Source organism: Cavia porcellus, unplaced genomic scaffold (genome assembly GCF_034190915.1).
Source record: "Cavia porcellus strain 051 isolate PalLab524CR breed Dunkin Hartley unplaced genomic scaffold, mCavPor4.1 scaffold_7, whole genome shotgun sequence".
NCBI classification, from domain to species: Eukaryota; Metazoa; Chordata; class Mammalia; order Rodentia; family Caviidae; genus Cavia; species Cavia porcellus.
In genome coordinates, this window is record NW_026947490.1 from 49,371,671 (window position 1) to 49,391,374 (window position 19,704).

The window sequence follows — 19,704 nt, forward strand, 5'->3', positions numbered from 1 at the left end:
GTTTGGAGACATGACCACATCTGATAATTGACCTCTTGCTAGAGCTCCAACTGAAGCAGGTGCCCTGGTTCTCAAGCAGCCACAGGTGAGGACAGAAGAGAGTTCAAGGAGACATGCTATCAGGTTGGAAACTTTGTTAAGTATTTATGTGAAAATTTGGGCTCTTCATTGCTCAGGTCTGGTCACATGGCTGAAACAGCACAAGCAGTAGGGCCAAGAGTTGGAGCTGAGGAATTTCTGAGGGGCTGATTCAGTGACTTTCTGCTGCAGGTCAGGAGCTGGAGGACTAGGGTGTGGTTGGGAGGGGTTGTAGGGCTCTGCAGAAGGAGAAAAGAAAAGAATAAAGGAGAAGAGGTATCACGAGGCGAGATCATTGCGGTGAGTAGGAAACACATTTTTTTTAACTTTTGAGGGTTTAAGATTTCGGGAAGTGGGGAAGAAAGGGAAGCACATCACGATTATCTTTGGGGACCAGGAGGGTGGGGACATAGAAGAGTGGTTGGTGAGTCATACCTTTCTGTTCACTCTTCAGTGGAAGAAGGTCAGCTTTGGGCAGGGGGCTTAGCACTGATCTCGCGAGGCCTCGCACCAGCCTTCAGGGAATGAGCAAAGTCAGCCTTGTGGAGGTGAAGGTGTGTCCCCTTCACCTGAGGCTTCCAGGGTTAGCCGGTAGAAAGGAGATGGAGTGGAAATGGGCTGCCCACGAGAGGCTGAAGACGGCAGGGTCAGCTGTGGCAGCCTGGAGATCTACATGGCTCTCTTGTGCTGAAGAGAGCACAAGCTCAGCAGGCCCCACAGGAGTCAGCGCTGGCCTGAGCTGGACTTGGCTACCAGGCTGGCAGACAGGACAGTGCCTGATGCTTGGGATTCCTTGAGGCCAACATATATTCAGCCTGTCTCCTGCTCTCTCCAGTCTTCAGGAACTAGGAATGGGTGGGAGACTCAACAGGGTTTCCTGGTACTCAGTTAGCCACTGGCCACCTTCTTTCTCTCTGCCCCAACACCCTACCAGCACGTCTTCATCTTCCCCAGTTGCTCCAGGCAGATCCATCATGTGGGCACTGATGGCCTTGCTGCTTCTGGGTGAGTTCTCTATGAGGTGGTAGCATCAGCAGGACTTTGGGTGAGGGAGGATAGAGCAGGCAGGACAGGTGTGTGGAGTAGGGGAGGTGGCTATTCCAACCTCAGGTTCCAAATGGTGCCATATCTGTTTTTGGAGAGGTAAAGAGAGGGAGCTTTATCAGAGCTGGGGTGACCAGAGACAAAAAAAGAAAACAGAATTTAAGACCATTCACTCTTTCGCATGAGCCTCAGGGATTGGGATTGTTTCAACTCCAACATTTCCCTCCTTCCTTCTGTCTTGTTTTATAGCTCCAAGCACTGGTCAAGCTGGTGAGTGTCACGTATCTCCCATCTCACTTTTTTGTTGTTACAATTTCTACCCTAATGCCCTCTTAAGTGATCCTGCTAAGTAGATACTCTACTATTTGACTGTTCTAGGATAGCACATTTTCCTCAGTCCCTGGCACCGTTTGTCAGCCCTCAGAAATGAGTGTTGACTGGTGGGCTGATAGCTTGTAGCTCAATGAATGCAATCTCCTCTCCTGCTGGGGCCTGGACCCTGGGGCTTTCTAAGACTTTGGAACCTTAGGCTATATGTTTGAGCACCTTACCTTGGTTCTCTTTCCCACATCACCTCCCCCAACACACTGCAGCCACCCTGGAAAAGCCTGTATTGTCTCTACACCCACCTTGGACCACAATCTTCAAAGGCGAGCGGGTAACCTTACGATGTGATGGACATTATCCTCTGCTCCTGGAGCTGCGACCCATCAACACTCTCTGGTATTTGGGCCACCTACTTTTGCCCTCCCACAAGAAGAGCATTGAGGTACAGACACCAGGGGTATATCGATGCCAGACACGGGGAGCACCTGTCAGCGACCCCATCCACCTCTCTGTATCTAATGGTGAGTGGAGAAGAGGAGAAGTGGACATGAGAGACCTTTGATGATACTGGGCCTCCTATGGGGGAGGATAATGGACCATTTCCAAAGGGCAGGAGCCTGGGGCTATTCTGAGGCCTATCCTGAGTCTCTGGAGTAGGCAGAGGGCTGCATGATGCTGTGTGAGAGAAGAAGTAAAGTTTGCCAGTCCCAAAGGTCCCTGTCACTCTCACAGAGTGAGGCAAACATGTCTGTTTGTTTCTTGGATCTGCTCAGAAGTCTAACAGCTCTGAGGACCTGGGTTACTGGACAGAGAACCCCAGAGGATGGGCAGGAAGGCACAGAGCAGAACAGGAAAAATGAGTGTCCCTGGGTGGGTGGGTGGAGCACAGCAAGAGGAGTTATTCCTGACAGGTAATGCTGAGGTTCTGTGTGTAATAGGTGATGCTGAGGGACTGTGTGTGACAGTGTCCATACCACTAACAGGGGGACAGTGTGGCATCATCTGCAATTCCTGCACTTGGAAGGCCATGGAGGACGGCTGCAAGATCAGGCCGGCCTGGGCTACATAGTGAGACCTTATCTCATTTGATTAAAAATTTATTACAGACATGTAGACATGCCACCCAGGAAGACTGACTGAAACTGACTCTGGAGATATTTGAAGGGTTTCAAAATAGGATAAGAAAAATAATCATTGTTAATTAAGGTAAAGAATTGGCACCTTCATGGACAATATATAATTTTAGCTTCGTAGGTCACAATTTGTATTCAGAATTTAAGAGACATTGTTCAGCATTCATGTCAGCACTTACAGTCATCCTGAGTTTTCTGGTTTGGGAACTGTTAGTGACAGCAGTGATGCTGACTGTGACAGACTGTCGTTACTATTTAGGGTCTGAGAGTAATCTATGGCTTATGGCACTTCTTTATGGAATTCTCTTTCAATGTGTAATTTCCAAAATGGTGCCTGGTGTGTGCTAGGGCTAGTACGGGTTAGCTATGATCATGATGGGATTGGGTAAACTCATGATACTATTGGCCTTATCTAAGACTGTCTGGAGAGTGTCTGGGAAGTCTTATTCTATAGAAAAAGTCAAAACATAGATGTGCAGGACAAGTAGGCCTCAACTTAAAAATGAAGGAGGGTCCTCTCTGCTGTGGAAATAGCAGATGCAAAGGCCCAGGGATCAGAGCAGGGCCAGTTATCCCTGCAGTTTCTGTCCCTGCAACCTGTGTTAAGTGAACAATGAAAAACGTAGAGAAGGTAGGGTGGGCAGGAGAAAATACTGAGAAGGTATTGGAAAGGAGAGAGGCCAGGACCAGGAAGGCTCTGAAGCCACCCAGGGGAGTTTAAATTTGAAGCTGCACATGGTAATGTAGGCCTATAATCCCAGCACTAGAATGGCTGAGGCAGGAGGACTCTTTGACTTTGAGGCCAGTTTGGGCTACATACTGAGTTCAAAGCCAGCCTGAGTACTGCATAGGGAGACCTTGTCTCAAAAATAAATAAATAAATAAATAAATAAATAAGTTTAAACTTGATTCTGCTCTAAGAATGGCACCCCGTCTGGGGCATCTTTGCCTCCCTGTTACCTACGGAAAGCCTTTCTTTCTGGCCACTCAGAGCTTTCTGCACTAGACTCCTGGACGGCTCTGGAGAGAAGGAGTGAGGAGAAGGGGCGGGAGAGCTGCTATGGGGGAAGCAGGGTGTCTGAGAATGGGAGAGCTTCGCGACTGGAAGTTCCGCGGAGTGAGCCGCGCTGCCTGTGGGTTGCAGACTGGCTGATCCTGCAGGTGCCCTACACTGCGGTGTTTGAGGGCGAGCCGCTGATCCTGCGCTGCCGCGGCTGGTACGACAAGGTGGTCTACAAGCTGCACTACTACCACGACGGCCAGGCGGTGCGTTATTTCCACTCTAGCACCAACTACACTGTGGTGCAGGCGCGCTCCAGCGACAGTGGGCGCTACCAGTGCTCGGGCACCATGCGCATCCCGGTGGAGAGCGCGCCCATGTTCTCCGCCAAGGTGGCCGTGACTGTGCAAGGTAAGGGAAGTCTGGGGACGACGCAGAGCACTGGGAAACTACGGGACCGCAAACAGGCGGAGAAAGGAGGGCGGGGACTATGGCAGCTGCTACTTGGCGGATTTCTCTACAGGAAGGAGTGCTTTCTCAGCAGCATGCCCTTAAGCTAGTGTCCCTTCGACACGACACGCACCTTGGCTTCTTGTTCTGCCTGGACACCCCACATAAAGGCAGCTCTGCCTACAGCCCCAGTCAGGAGGGCAGACGCAGGGGTAGGGGCGCTTGGAATCGTGCCCTTCTAGGCTAGGGGATCCGAGCTGGGCCGGGTCAGTTGGGATGTCAGGTGTGGCGCCTGACCTGGTCCCGCCTCCCTTCATACTCGTGATCCCTCGTGGACCCGGCCCTCCGGCCTCGTATTTCAGAAGGGTTTCCTCCCTCTTCCACGTGCACGCAGCCGCTCCCACCCTCCTTTGAGTCTCTGGGTGGACACGGAGTCCTTGTGGGGTAAGGGAATGCGCGGGGTAGGGCGGGCCCGTTAGTCCTGCCCCTTATGCGGACCCAATAGACGTCCTCGGCCTCTGTGATCTCTTCGATCTCTTTGATCTCTTTGCAGAATTGTTCCAGACGCCGGCGCTCAGGGTGCTGCGCCCCCAGGAGGTCCGCGGGGCCGCTCCCCGCGGGGTGACCCTGCGCTGCGAGACGCGCCTGCACCCGCAAAAGCGTGACACGCCGCTGCAGTTCGCTTTCTACAAGTACAGTCGCGCCGTGCGCCGCTTCGACTGGGCCGCAGAGTACACGGTCCCGGAGCCCGAGGTCGAGGAGCTCGAAGCCTACTGGTGTGAGGCGGCCACCTCCACCCGTAGCGTCCGGAAGCGCAGCCCGTGGCTGCAGCTGCCCGGACAGGGTGAGTGACGGCGGACTCTCTCGACACCCACTCCACTCCGATCTGGACCCCCTTGCCGCCCCAGCCCCCCACTCTAGGCCCCAGCCTCCCCGATTCTGGCCCTTCTTTCTCACCCCCGCCCCCCAGACACCATTCCAAGTGCTCGAAAATCTGGGGTGTCTGTTTACAGGCTCTCCCCTGGAGCTGGCGTCCACCTCTGGCCCGGATCCCCAGGCTGCAGCCTTGGCGCCGGGTAACAAGCCGCTTTCCTTCAGAAAGCCTCCAGTGTCCAGGTCGGTCCCATCAGTCACCTCCGTCCCCAATGCCACCTCAACGGGGCTGCAGTTTCCGGCAGGCCACAGCGTCCCTACTGCTGGGCCACCCGCTTGCGCTCCGTCCACGACCGTGGGACAGTCAACGAGAGAGCCGAAACCCAACATGGAGCTTCTCCTCCAAGAAATGCAGCTGCTCAAAGGCCTGCTGAGCCGAGTGGTTCTGGAATTAAAAGAGCCGCAGGCCCTGTCAGAGCTCCGAGGAACCCGCGAGACCCCCACTTCCTACTTTGCTGTGAGCCTGGGATCCCAAGAAAGCGCTCCAGAGGAGACCTAAGAGGCAGCCTCGGTCTTCTCTCCAGGACCACTCCTCCCGGGTCTACCCTGTCTCCCCTCAGCCTGCGCTATTTCAGAGCCATTTCTGGTTTTTGTTTTGCTGTGATTATAAAAGAAGCACCCATACAGCATGGTGGCTGACGATCACGACTTCACACCGTAGTTTGTAACCACAAGCATTCACCCTCATGTGTTTCTTCTCCCACAATCCAGCAGGGAAACAGAAAGCTGCTCTTTACAACTTTGAGTATTACAGTTTGGAAGTTAATTCAGTCTTCCTTAGTCATCGTTATATAAACCTGGCAAGCACATATTTCAACATAAATAATTTGTTTTGGCAATTAAAATCATTGAGGTCACTGAGCACTTTAAATTTTAGGGTTAGGTTCTAATTGCTCATAATGAATATATTCTTGTTAATGTTAATATTAATATTAAAAAGACTCTGCCTTATTACTGATGAGTTCACATCTTCTGAGTCCTGGGTTCTATTTAGAGAGGGAAAGGTATCTGTGTAGGCATCCCATACCTGGGCCGCAAGACTCGGGATTAAGTTAGGCTCCTGCACAGGCACCTTGCCTTATGGGGCCAGATGGTGCTCTGGGACCAGCCCACCCTAACCTAGTGAAAAGGAAAGAAGTCTACCATTTGCATTTAGAACTCCCTTTGAGCAAAGTTTAGGACAAATCCTCAACATTACTCAATTATTTTTAGCAACTTCTTTTCTTTTGAAAAAACCATTCATTCACTACCACACACCCACTTGTACATACATACAGACCCATATCTTGGGCTGTGTGGAGACGGTACTGGGAAATGAAGGAAGAAAAGTGAGAGGCCATTTCAATCGCAAGTTGACCTTTGCTCTCTGAAAATTCAATTTCCATGGGTTCTCCATCTCCCTACTGGAGTCCCAGGCTTCCTGCAGGGCTGGTACGATTTTTTCTCAGGTCTCATTATTTTTAAGTCCATACCCTCCCTAAGTTTGACCGTTAAGTGTCAGAACTAATACCTATCCCCTTCCCTCCCTCACTTCTGCTGGACAGATATTCAATCTCCCACACCCCATTTCGCCTCCTTTCCTCTTTCTCTCTCTCTCTCCATTCATCTTTCTGTACTATGGCTCGAATCCAGTGTTTGCACACTGAGTTATATTCCCAGACCTTTTTATCTTTTTCTTTGCTTTGCTTTCTTTTTTTTAGGGACAGGGCCTTGCAGTGCAGTTCTGGTTGGCGTTGAACTCACTATATAGCCCATGTTGGCCTTGAACTCTTGGTTTTTCTCCTGCCTCAGACTCTCAAGGGCTGGGATTACAGATGTGTACTACCACTAAACTGATCTTAATGGATACTTGCTTACTTCTGAGAAGGTGTGTCCAGGTCCCTGTACTAGATACCTGGTTTGCAAGGGTCTTTGTAGCTCTGATTTCCAGCTTTCTAATGCAGACTTATTTGTCAGAATTCTCTTCTCTGTGTCCTTCACTGACTAACTGCCCTCTATGCCAGTGTACAGGCTCTTTCGTCCTTCTGATTTTGTGATTTTTGTCCCCCTGAGGATCCTGCCATCTCCCAGCTAAACAGGAAGTAACTAGCATTAGTGCAGAACTTATACCCTTATCTTTAAAACCAATATATAACCACTATGCAAATCAAATTCCTCAAAAACCCTAAAGCTGGAAATTTCACTTGACCAGCTATTTCCCTTTTACATATCTCCCCCAAAGAAATAAAGATATCATTTTACAGTGAAACATGCATACTCATATTTATGGCAGCACAATTCATAACAGCTAAATCTTGGAAGCAGCCTATATATTCATCAACAGAATGAATAAGGGAAATGAGGTATTTATATGCAATGGAATATTATTCAGCCACAAAGATATATCTGAGTCACTTGTAGGAAAATGGATACACCTTGAGACCATAATGTAAACTTAAATAAATCAGATACACAAGCCTAAATATTGCCTGGTTTCTCTTAGATGAGAAACACAAAGTATAAAAAGAAAAATAAGAGATAAATCACAGGGCATAAGGAAATAGATCTTTCTCAAATGGGAAGAAAATCAAGAGATGAAGAGAGAGGGAAGGGAGGGAAAAGGGATTAAAAAATTAAGATGTGTTATATACATGTATCAATTGCACACAAGGACTCTATCATATACTGGAGGCATGTACTAATAAAATAAAATAATAAAATGAATAAAATAAAGCTTGGTGATACTAGTATCAGACTCACAAAATTGCTAGGATTGAGATTATGTGTAGTATACTAGACACATAATAGCAATACATTTTTACAATTCATTATACAACTTTGCTGAATCACACATAGTGTTAATTGCAGGCTACTCCATTAGAAAGGCACTAAGAGAGGAAAACAATGGCCAAGTAACCACACGGTGTCTTTTAAACTGAATGAGAAATAGACTTAAAAATAGAACATCATTCTGAATTATGTTTCAACAGGGAGAACTGGCTAAAGTATTCATAAAATTCAAAAAAAATTTTTTAGTAGGGAGATTGAATCCAGGATGTTTGTACTGGGCTAAATCCTCAGCTCTCTCTCTTCATTAAATTGCTCTGTCTGGGTTTGAACTTAAGATCCTCTTGCCTCAGGTTCCCAGAACGCAGGGATTACAGGCATAAGCCACCACATCTAACTTCCTAAAACTTTTACATTCAGGATCTGACTTTCCTCTGAGTCAGGGTCTGACTCAGATTTATCCAATGTCCATGTTTTCTCACTTCCATTTTACCTTCTACTCTTTTAAGACTATTTCAGAAAAGAAGCCATAAAAACAAAAGTTATAGCTATTGTTGCCAGATTTTCAAACTGGTTTGACAGTGTCCTAGAGCCTGCTTACTCTTGACTTCTGCTTTAGGAATGTTGCTAAATTCATCCGACCCCCCACCCATTGTTCTGTCCCAAAGCCAAGGGCGGGTTTTGTTGTTGTCTAGAAATCTCTCTCCAGCTGGTTATAGCCATGCTATAAATGTTGATGGTGGTGATTTAGTGTTCATGGATATGTAAGCAGTGAAAACTAAATCAAGACAGTACTTTTCCTGGGTGTGGGATACAAGCCTATAACGCTAACACTCTGGGAGGCTGGGAGCTTGAGGCAGGAGAATCAAAAGTTCAAGCCCTGTTTGGGCATGTAACTCAGTTTGAAGGCCCTGGGTTCAATGCCTAGTACTACCAATAAATAAATAAATAAATAAATAAATAAATAAATAAAGTGAAATGGATAATTACTCAGTTAGAATATCACATATCAGAGAAATGCTTGTGGGAGAAATTCATAACATGTTAAGAAAAAGCATACTACAAGTTAGCATGCTCATAACACTAGTTTTATAAAACAAATAGGCACATTAAAAAATATGAGGATGTCAGGTGTGGTGGTGCACATCTGTGTTCCTAGCACTTGACAGGCTGAGGCAGGAGGATCAACGTGATTTTGAGACCAGCCACGGTTCCATAGTGAGCCAGCCTGAACTACATGGTGAGACCCTGTCTCAAAAAAACCGAACAAACGAAAACAAAACACAACACAGCCTGTAATCCCAGTGCTTGGGAGGCTGAAGCAGAAGGATTGTGGCTATTTTGAGGCCAACTGGGCTACACAGTAAGTTCAAGGTCAGTCTGGGTTACAGAGTGAAACCCTATCTCAAAAAACAGAAGACAAAACAAAACAAAACAAAAATTGTCAAAATACAATACAACACAACACAAAAGGAAGATACATTTTACAGTATTAATAATACGTAGTGTTAGATTTCTGGAAAATGTTTAATTTCATTTTGTATATTACTAAATTTCTCTACAATAATCATGCATTTTTGTCACTAGATTAAAGGAATCAGCCAAGTGACAAATAAATCATATTGTACCAGAAAACAATAACAAAACTAAGCAATTACAAGATGTATTGTAATTGCAGAGATATTCAAACATTGTTAGAAAAAAAAGTTTTGGAATTAATGAACCCTGAGCTCTAGAAAAGCAAATTTTAAAAATGTCTAGAAAGAAAAAGGTATGCATGGTCCTATGTGCAGCCAGAGACTAAAAGTGCACTAGAAGTCCTTAAAATTCTGAAGGGAACTTAAAGACTGCTTAGTTCAACCAAGAAATCATTTCTTGAGTCACTTCTAAATTCCTCTTGCTGGACAGCCACACAACCACATTTCATGAGGATGTGACCCTCATGGCCTCCAGAGATAGCTCTTTCCATCTTTGGACAGTTTTGAGAACTAGAAATGAAATCATGAAGTTGGAACAGAGTTTTAATTATATTTATGAGCATATGTGTGCAATGCACAATGATTATGTCTGCTATGGAGAGTGGTACCTGTACACGACACGTTTTAACTCTTTTCATGTCCCCTTCTCTTCTGCATCCTTAGAATGGAGCTTAACAATTAGGATTTTTAAAACAAAGCTGTTTGTCCACTGCCTCATGGTAAGTGCAGCAACTTCCACCTCCAGCCCCGTGCCATGGAAGTTTCAACAGAACAATGTAATGTTTTTAATTTTCTGGATCTCTAGTGGGCCAAATTTCATGGCATTTGTTCTGCCCCTCCTGTCAATTACCTGTGGGGTACAGGAAGGTAGACTAGTTGCTCACTCAATTTGGCCAAATTATGAACAAATTCCTTTTTCAGTTTTTATTAACTTTTTATTTATTTATTTATTTTTAAAGCCAGTCAAATTTAGCGGGGGTGGGGGGTGGTATACCAACTTTAGTGACACTAATGTTAATAAGTTCTGATAACCCACTGCCATCGGACCAGCCTAGTTTTTATTAACTTTATGTTTCAGTTTTATGAGTTTTATATTTCATGGTGGGCAGAGACCACAGAGCTGGGGCTCAGATTCAGTTTCTGGCTGACTCTCTGGTAACAGAAAATTTTTTCTTACCGTGCCAAGCATGGTGACACGCACCTATAGTCCTAGCCACACGGGAGGCTGACACAGAAGGAGGGCAAAGTTGGGGCTAATCTGGGCAATTTAGCAAGACTCTGTGTCAACTAAAAAGCAAAAAAAAGGCTGGAAATATAGACTGCCCCTGGGTGTGATTATCAGTACTTTTAAAAAATGTTCTTCGTTATTATAGTGAACAAAATGATTTTATTATGACTTCTATTCAATTACTTCCCAGGGCTACACAGAATAATGCCTGGTCCTGCTGACAGTTCTTCAGATATTTAAAGACACTGCTTAGCTCATATTTAGGTTTTCTTAAAGTGTGCCTCCCCATCCTCAGGGTTTTCAACTGCTTTTAACATAGAATCCCTTCCTATCCTGGCTTTTCCAAACATACCCCCAATTGCTCTGTATTTGGCTTAACATGTAAAGCCCACAACTGACTGTAGTTCCTCAGATGAGTGCATTTTAGGAGACGAAGGAAGAAAGGAAGACTTTGTTTTATTTTTTACAGTCAAGCAGTTACACTTGTGACAGGATGTCAAAAGCGATTGTTTCAAGTTATAATTGATGGGAAATTTGAAAGCCAAATCATCGTATGCAGAATTCACAAAGGAAATGGTTGTGAATCTGTTCCTTGACTTTGGACTCTGAGGTTACTTTAGGGAGATTAAAAAAAAGGGGGACCAAGAGATAAAGAGAAGACAAGATCCATTAAGAGATTTATTTGGCACCATTCCCCTCACAATGGGGAAGTAAGGGGAATTTACTACCTCCTTCTCCAGCCCAATGAGGGAAGTGTCCAAGGAGAGAGAAGTCTGCAATGTGTCCTCTACAGTTAGGAGATGGCCTGACTTAGGTCTGAGAAAGCTCTGAGAAGGTGAACTCTGGTTGTGGTGTAGAAGAATCCACTTTGGGATCACCGCACAGCCTATGATACCCTTAAGTCATATCTGCATATGTCATGAAAGATGGGGGACTGGCATGGGGTTGTTCTGTGTCTTCTGTATAAGGCCACCAAGAGGTGCAGCCACAGGCACAAGAAAGCTGCATTAGTGCCTGGATTCCTAGGGGCTGAGGGAAGAGGTGCAAATGTACACCCAGAAAACAGACACATCTGCCTAGAGCACAGTATGACAGAAAAGCTGTTCTCAGAGGGAAAAATTAAACATCTCCAAAAAACCCATAGAAATGTTCATGAGAGAAAGTTTGTAGTAGCTACCAGTCAAGTTCAGAGAGCTGCCAGCCAAGTAAGAGCTTTCTATTCCCTTCCTTTCCCCTCCACTCTCTCCATTTCTACCTGGACTTAGGTGAGGCTGAAAAGAAAATTGATGCTAATGCAAATAAAGGAGGAAAGCAGGGAAGGTAGACAGGGAAGAAAAAGAGAGAGGAAGGAGAGAGGGAGTATTAGTTCACTTCCTTTCTCAGTTGAGGGTCTCATCTGGACACAGGACAGAAACTTAACTAACAGTTCATTAGACTGAAAGTCTAATGAATGCCTAGGACTGGCATTCTAGTATATAAATTGAAACTATGACTGTGGCCCAAAGTCATTACAGGACTCTCCATTACTGATAGAAGTAGAAAAGTCATGGATCTTTGTAAACCTGAATCATGCATGAATCACACAGGACTCTTCTGGTGATTGTGATTTGGTGGGTCTCGGGTGGGGCCTGAGATTCTGTATTTCTAACAAGCATCCAATTCTGCCAATGTTGCTGGTTCTTGGGCCACACTGAGTGGTGAGGTGCTGTGAAAGGGGAATATACTGAATAAATTCTGGATGCACTATGAAAGATAAAAAACTGAATTTAGATCATGCCATGAATTGTGATTTCAACATACCAGTCATGCACTTTCTTTGATTTTTAAAACAGCATTATTAAGAAATAGAATGTTTAGCTGGAAAAAAAGTAATACTTTTGTTCAGTTCTATTCTCCCATCAGTGGGAGCAGATGTAACCCTGTTTAATTATTTGGTGTGGACTTTTTGGAGCCTTTCACAAGAAAGATCTAAGTATAAGGTTATACTGACAAGACTCAGAAAACAGAATCCACTCTTGTTGTGTGGTAAGGAGGAAGGGCTTTGCCACACAGTATTTGACAGCTTACAAAAGGACTGGGAAGCAGGAAGAAACAGACTTCAATCTAAGCTGTCAGCAAAGTCTTCTGATGTCCATCAAGCAAGGTGCTGCTTCTCCCACAATCAGAACCAGTCTGGGCTCATGCAGCTGCTGTCATGATCAGAAAACTTTCATAAGCATAATGCTATTGCTGGGGCACCAAGATGCATTGTCTCTGCTACTGTCCAAGAAACGGATGCTTAGGGCTCTGCTTCTAGAACTATAAAGCTGAGACTGCTTGCCACCAGGGAGAAACAAAAGCTACCTTGTCCAGGTTTCTAGAAGTGACTCAGGCTGCAGAAGTACAGCTGCCACCTGCCATCTGCTGGGCCAGGCCTCTGAGCTGGGCAGATGTCAGCTGCACCCCGCCCCGGGCTACAAGGAAGTCTCAGGCTGTATCACACTCGGTAGCCCAGAAATGTACACGAGAAAATCATGAGTGCATGTTGATACCACTTACATAGACAATAAAGCGGTGAGCTCTAGGGTTTTACTGCTGGAAAGGACCTAGAGAGATAGTCTAACTTGATACTTTACAGAAAAGGACATTGAGATCCAGAGAAGTTAACACTTGTCAACAATGAGGTTGAAACAGCTCAAATCTTTTACATGGAGGTCATGTGTCTAAGGAGATTGCCATTTCCCCAGCAGTCAGGTGTGTACGTATGTAGAGTCTCACTGTGTAGTTCAGGCTATCCTCAAACTCACAGCAATTCTCCTGCCTCAGCCTCTCAAGTGCTGGGATTACAGGTGTGTACCACCATGCCCAGTTTAGAAATCAGGTTGTCCTGAAGAACCCCACTGAGTTTACTGCCTGTAATCCCACATGAGGGTGGGCGCCTTCATGTTTGATACAACTCTTTGCTCCCCAACTTATTGGGAGTTCATGTTGAGGACCAACATGTAGAACCTTGTATTTATCTATTTTTAATTGTGTTTTTGTTAATCTAATAGGACAACCAGTTTTTAAAAGGTGATAAAAGATAATGACACAGATCAGACACACATAAAAGAATGCACACAGGGGCACATACTTGTAATCCCAGTGACTCAGGAGGTGGGGAAGCTCACTGTTGAGTGGCCACATCTAGTGAATGCCTCCTTGCTGGGGTGGGGAGCTGTCTGCAGAGTCCCAGGGCAGTTCACCACGTGGTGAGGCAGGTAGTCAAACTGATCCATGTCACCGATCCATGTCACATCCTTTGGATACAATTGTTTAACAGATTATCAGCCTGCTTCACTGTTCTACTTTCCAGCTCATAATTCCTTCCCATGCCTTCAAGGAGATCTATCTGTAAGAACCTAGGTCAGTGCGTAGTGTGTCAACATTCCCATACTTTGACAGGTCAGTCTCTCTATCAAAAAACAAGCTATTTGGGAGCTGGGTGTGGTGACATAGACCTGTAACCCCAGCACTCAGGAGGCTGAGGCAGGAGGGACATTGTGAATTCAAGGCCAATGTGGGCTGCAGGGTGAATTCAATGCCAGTCTGAACTATAGCGAGACCCTGTCTCATAGAACAAACAAACTAGAGTATCTAGGCAAGACTATGCAAGCTGGGCAAGATGATGAGTAAGAAGCTCATGCTGGCACCTAGTGGACACTGCCGTTTCTCATGAACATTAACCAGTCAGTCCTGCGGTCATCAGCTCCAAGCATCATTTTCACTGGGCACAGTTTCACTGTACAGAAGCGGACGAGACCAATCGTGCAGCACCAAAGTCAGGGCAGAACAGTAGGAGCCTCTTTCCTCAGCAGGGCTGCAACTCTGAGTGGCCATCTGAGGGTGGTGGTGGCAGTGTGACTGAACACGTGGGCCAGGACGGCCTGCGAAATCTCAAAAACAAAACAAAAACCCCTCCCTCCCCTTTTCCTAGAAACATCAGGGATACTTAGTGAAACAATCTCAAGTTTTTTAGCCCTGTCACCTTTGTGCCTTTGTTTCACAGCTCTCCATCTTCTTACGAATCTTTGTATCTCCACCTCTTATTCCTTTTTTATTTTTAACCCAGGGAAAGATCCAACTCAAATGCCACCTCCTCTGAAAATTTTTCCCTGATTCTTCCAGCCAATTCTTTCTTCAGTTGAGCCCTTAAAACATTTTTTTAAAGTATAGTACTGGGAATTGAACCCAGACCCAGGGCCTTCACAACTCAGCTACAGCCCTAACTCTTTTAATTTTTTTTTTATTTTGAGACAAGGTCTTTCTGTGTTGCTGAGTTGTACCAGGCTGGGCTAAACTTGTGATCTTTCTGCCTCAGCTCCTCACAGGGTTGAGATTGTAAGTGTGTGTCACCATGCCCAGCTTGGCACTTTGTTCTGACTGTCAATTTAACACATGCTTTGGCTCGGAATACCGCTCTGTACACTGTGGAAACTTGAGGCTAATTTCATCTTAGTCTGTGCTGTATCTTTGGCACACCCATCACGAACTAAAAAGCTGACGTAAAATCAAGGAAAGTTTCCTTTAAATAGTTTTTAAAAAGAGTCTTCGCTTTTCGATTGTGTAAAAGTGCTTCTATTAAAATTCCATATTTAGGGTTTTTTTTTTAGGCCTTCCTCTTTGTTGGACAAATTTCAAATCCTAGCATCTTGAATGCTTGTTACTGACATCTCTACTTTTAATTCTCATTACTAGATTGGGGAAACTAAGTCATCAGTAGGAAGTGAGTCAGATGGAATGAGAAAGAAAAGCTTTTTGAAAGAGGTTGGCAAGTGAATATGAGGCATACATAGAGGAAGAAGCCAGAGAATATAGCTTTTTGAAGGATTTGGAAATATTCTGAGGGCTGACCAATAGTTTATAGGGTTTCCGATGTGCGTAGTTTAGTATCCTTAGTGAATGTTAGAACAGACATTGTGGGTCTTGTCTCTCTGGATGGGGACACTGAAGTGCTGAGGGTTAGGATGAGGCTTGAGCCAAGGTCATTCAACCAACACACAACAGAACCAATCCTGAGGTCTAGGACTCGCATGTTCAAATCCACAGCTCTTTCCCCTGCAACACACTGGACTATGTGTGCTCCGAGGGGCACAGGGGAAGGGTCCTGTGGCCATTCTCTGCATATTGTGTGCGTGACAAAGCATGAAGAGAAGACAACTCAATAAACAAGATATAGAATGGGGAACATTCGTGGTCTCCTTGGCCCCACTCATCTGACTCCCTGTTTACGTTTCTCCTTGAGCCAAAAAAGGAACCGAGAGCATGACCTCAATATCACTAACCAGTTCCTGCTCCAGCAGTTCTCAGAAGGGCACAGCAGGATGTGATGAGTTTGCAAATGCTAGGGGTGGGGGACTGGAAATCAGGCAGGGAGAAGTGTCAGGACAGATGACCAAGTTGTTCTTTCATAGTGGGGTTCTTTCCATTTTGGCCAGTCATCTCTGGTCCCAGGAGTCTGTGGAGCTGAAGCTACTTCCTCTGAATCCTGAGAATAGGTGCCCTTTCAGGTAAGGATGACACAAAGACACAGACCTCTGTGATAATAAATAGACTTCCAGGTGTGGCTGTGGCAAGATAGATTGTTGAGATCTGTTCACCCCTATTTTTCATGATTGCTGAATTTTTGGACAAGCCGTATGCAGTGATTCATTTCGTTCAACAGCTTTCTCACCAAGGCATCTGCTAACATCTCTCCCAGCCACTCCTACCATAGTTGTAGTTAACTGGCCTGCAACCTTTCTGAACTGCCTCTGGCACAGTAGTGCAGCTGGGGACTCCTTTCTCCCACTAACAAGACACATCAGTAAGCAAATTCTTACTACAACCTCACCCCTGCAATGTGGCTACACTTATTTTGCTCATACTTGGAGGTATCAAATAACTTTGTAAGAACGCAGATCACACATTAGTAAGTACAGGGTCAGAAACAGACTGGAATTTAGACCTAGGTTTTCTCTGGATTCAGATAGTGCCCTTCAAAGATCATGCTAAATCTGAGCTACTCACTTTCCTAGGTACCTGCTTTTCACTTACAAACACATCAAATGATAAAATTATGGTATGATCCCCTCAGGTTTTTGTTCAGCATTGCTCTTTAGGAGTCTCAAAGTACAGTTCGTGTGTATCTTCATTACCATTCAAGATCTTAGGTCCCATTAAGAATAAGATTGTGACTGAGCTTGGTGGTACACATCTGCAATCCTAGTAGTTTGGAAGCTGAAGCAGGAGGATCATGAGTTCAAAGCCAGCCTGGACTACATGCTGAAACCCTGTCTTAAAAAATCAAAGCCAACTAAACACACACGAAAAGTAACATCATTGTGAAAATTGCCTTGGGGGCTGGGGATTTAGTGGTATAAACGCCTGCCTTGCAAGTGCATAGTCTTGAGTTTGATCCCTGGTGCCTGATAAAAAATAGAAAAATAGAAAGAAAAAAAAAAGAAGAAGAAAATTGCCTTTTACTGACACCTTTTGGTTTCAGGAAATAGAAAGAGGAACTTGTCTTCAGATCATGGAAGGGGAGATAATGGGACAAAAGAGGGGAAATCTTTATGCTTAATGTGCAATACAGAAGTACGCTAACAGTAAATATTTTCAGAGGTGATAATTTTAAACTATACATATGACTGTTCTAAATACTAAAATAATTTTGAGAAATAACCTAAGAATGAAAGAGTTGGTTGAAGTGTACTATCATATGATCAACCATGTTGCACAAAATGTGTACCCACTCGGTATGTAAACCATCACACATTTGATCTCTTAGTAATTATAAGAAAAATTCTCTTAATCAGTATTTATCAAGATAGTAGGCTCCAGGATATAAAGTCAATAGTACACAAATGTCAGCTGTATTCCTGTACATCAAAATGAATGCAGATAAGGATGCAGGGGGTACAGGGTTCCCTCCTGCATTGTTGGAACTAGTACACCACTATGGAAATCACTACGCCATATCCTTAGAAGACTAAACACAGAAGCACCGTTTGTCACAGCTATTCTATTCTTGGATGTATTCCTGAAAGAATTAAAACTGCTTAGTACAGTGATACATGCACGCCCATGTTTATAGCAGTGCAATTCACAATAGCCCAGATGTGGAAACAGCCTAGCTGCCTGTCAACAAAAGGATGGATAAAGAAAATGTGGCACATACATATAACAGAATACTACTTAGCCATGAATAACAGTGAAATCATATCATTGGCAGGGAAAATGGATGGAACTAGAAACCATTACATTCAGTAAAGTTAGCCAGAATTGGAAAGTTAAATAACACATGACTTCTCTTGTGAGAAACCTGAAAATGCATATATTAATAAATAAAATGAGAGGAAACCAGGAAGTAGACTTTTGAAGATGGGAAAAGGGAGGTAAAGGGATTAAAATTGATTAAAATATATTAATCACCCATTAACTAACTTCCCCAAATAAATCTCACCATCACGTCATATTAACATGTACTAATAAAAAGTGCTCTCTCAAAAGAAAGACTGTAAGCTCACAGCTGACGAGAAATACAAATTGTAGTGTGTTTGTGTGTATCTATCAATTCAAACACTAGAGTTTCTTCTTACTTTCTTTTCTTAGCTTTTCTGACGACAGCATTTCCTTCCTTGAGCCTAACATCCTGCTTTTCTTCCAGGCTGTGGTATTTTCATTTTTCCACAGTACACCCAATACAGGGAAAGTTTGCAAAAGGGCAAATATCGCCATCTAATGGCTAAAGACACAATTACAGAAGCTGTTAAACACTTTTGCTTGGGGAGGCGAGGAGTAATTCCTAAGGGCTGTCAGCCTTTGTACAGAGCGGATACCCAGATGCACAGCATCTCCTGCCTCCATCCTCGCAGGAGCTTACCATCATTTTAGGGAGTTGGGGAAAGAAGGCTCACTTCCAAAAGAAAACTAATAAAAATAAGGAAATGATCAGAATAATAAAACTGTCAGTAGATGAACACTTAATTTTGTTTTCTCTTCCCACAATGTACTTATTTCCCTAATTATTAACAGTGAATAGCTTTAATAAATAAAAATACACATATAAAGAAGTGTATTATGTCTAATATGCATGCCTCCCTCAAAACAGTTCCCAAAATAATAATCACTGTTACGATATAATGTGTTTTAAATATATATTTAAAACACATTTGAGCTGGCCATGGTGGCACACACCTATAATCCCAGCAGTTAGAAGGCTGAGGCAGAAGGATTGTTGAGAGTTTGAGATCAGCCTGGGCTACAAAGTGAGCTCGAGGCCAGCCTGAACTGCACAGAGAGATCCTGTCTCAAAAAGACAATAAATAAATAAATAAATACGTGAGCTCAGCTATTGTTGCTTTTGTAAAAGTTTTTAAAGCAACTTTATATTATAGGCAGCACAGATCACTTTCTTAATAAGTGTGGTACTTGAAATACCATCATATCGCACTTTTAACCAGTTCTTAATAGTTGGTTAATATTTCATTGAATAGGAAAAGCAACTCTTTCAGCCAATCTATTTTTTTTTCTTCAGCCCTATTATTTTTGCTGCTTCCAGTTTTTTATTATTATAGGCAACTGGTGGTTATCAAGAAACCTTCAAGCTCCTTCAGGCTTACTGATTGACTAGAAGGACTCCAGACTTGAAAAGAGCTGTTTTACAAAGTTATGGTTTATTATAGCAAAAGGACATGTTAAGAGCAGCAAAGGGAAAAGGTGCATGGTAAAGCCCAGGAGAAAGCAGGAACAGGCCACCAGGTCCCCCTTCCCCGAAGGGTCACAGAGAGTGTTGAATGCTCCCACAACGTGTGTGAAGTAGGCCAAACAGGAAGAGTCCCACACCTGGTGCCAGGATTTCTACAGGGGGATCGCGTGACACTGGCATGCATCACCTGCATGACTGCCCTTCACTGCTCAGTCCCCAGCCCAGCACTGCCGGCACACAAAAATACACCTTTACTGTAAGTCACGTCATTAGCATGAACCATCCAGTCAAACTGATACTGCCTGGTTTGGTCCAGTGCTTCAGCGCACAGAAACCGGCCTTCACCACTAGTCATTAGCATAAACTATGTAGTCAAACAGCCACAGTGTGAGCCAGGAGCTGGCGCAGGGCCAGTCCCCCTGGACACGGGCCTCTCTTGGGAAGGTGCAGACGTGAGCAACAGGTGCTGGCAGAGCTGACCTTTGCCTGCACAGGTGCCTTGTGTCTGATGACACTGCCCGGGCCCTCAGCTGCCCAGTCTCACACATGTCAGCTTCCCC

At 44.6% G+C, this 19,704-nt stretch overlaps 1 protein-coding gene and 1 long non-coding RNA gene across 5 annotated transcripts in view; one reads left to right on the forward strand and one right to left on the reverse strand.

Annotated features, from left to right (window-relative positions):
* Window positions 1-7,545, forward strand: Fcrlb (Fc receptor like B). 2 transcript variants are annotated; one of them, XM_063253565.1, is made up of 8 exons: window positions 1-85; window positions 177-270; window positions 1,013-1,083; window positions 1,372-1,392; window positions 1,716-1,970; window positions 3,727-3,993; window positions 4,586-4,876; window positions 5,046-7,545. In XM_063253565.1, the coding sequence occupies exons 3-8, from the start codon at window positions 1,053-1,055 to the stop codon at window positions 5,462-5,464; spliced, it is 1,284 nt and encodes a 427-aa protein (XP_063109635.1). In that variant the 5' UTR covers window positions 1-85; window positions 177-270; window positions 1,013-1,052; the 3' UTR covers window positions 5,465-7,545. The 2 variants fall into 2 exon arrangements, with proteins under 2 accessions (XP_063109635.1, XP_003466644.2); XM_003466596.3 differs by lacking the exons at window positions 1-85; window positions 177-270 and having other exon boundaries at window positions 930-1,083.
* Window positions 125-19,704, reverse strand: part of LOC111755849 (uncharacterized) — a 23,206-nt gene continuing 3,626 nt past the window's right edge. For 2 of the 3 annotated variants that reach the window (XR_010048823.1, XR_010048825.1), the window contains 2 exons: window positions 13,550-13,715; window positions 374-1,207 (listed from right to left, as the gene is read on the reverse strand). This is a non-coding gene — a long non-coding RNA (uncharacterized LOC111755849). Of the gene's footprint in view, window positions 318-373; window positions 1,208-13,549; window positions 13,716-19,704 lie in introns of those variants that run through there. The other variant, XR_010048824.1, reaches the window with a different exon arrangement.

Coding starts and splice junctions, on each gene's coding strand:
- Fcrlb (XM_003466596.3), top strand. CDS start 930: ATGGGTGGGAGACTCAACAGGGTTTCCTGGTACTCAGTTAGCCACTGG. Junction 1,084..1,371: donor GATGGCCTTGCTGCTTCTGG/GTGAGTTCTCTA, acceptor CTTGTTTTATAG/CTCCAAGCACTGGTCAAGCT. Junction 3,994..4,585: donor GGTGGCCGTGACTGTGCAAG/GTAAGGGAAGTC, acceptor ATCTCTTTGCAG/AATTGTTCCAGACGCCGGCG.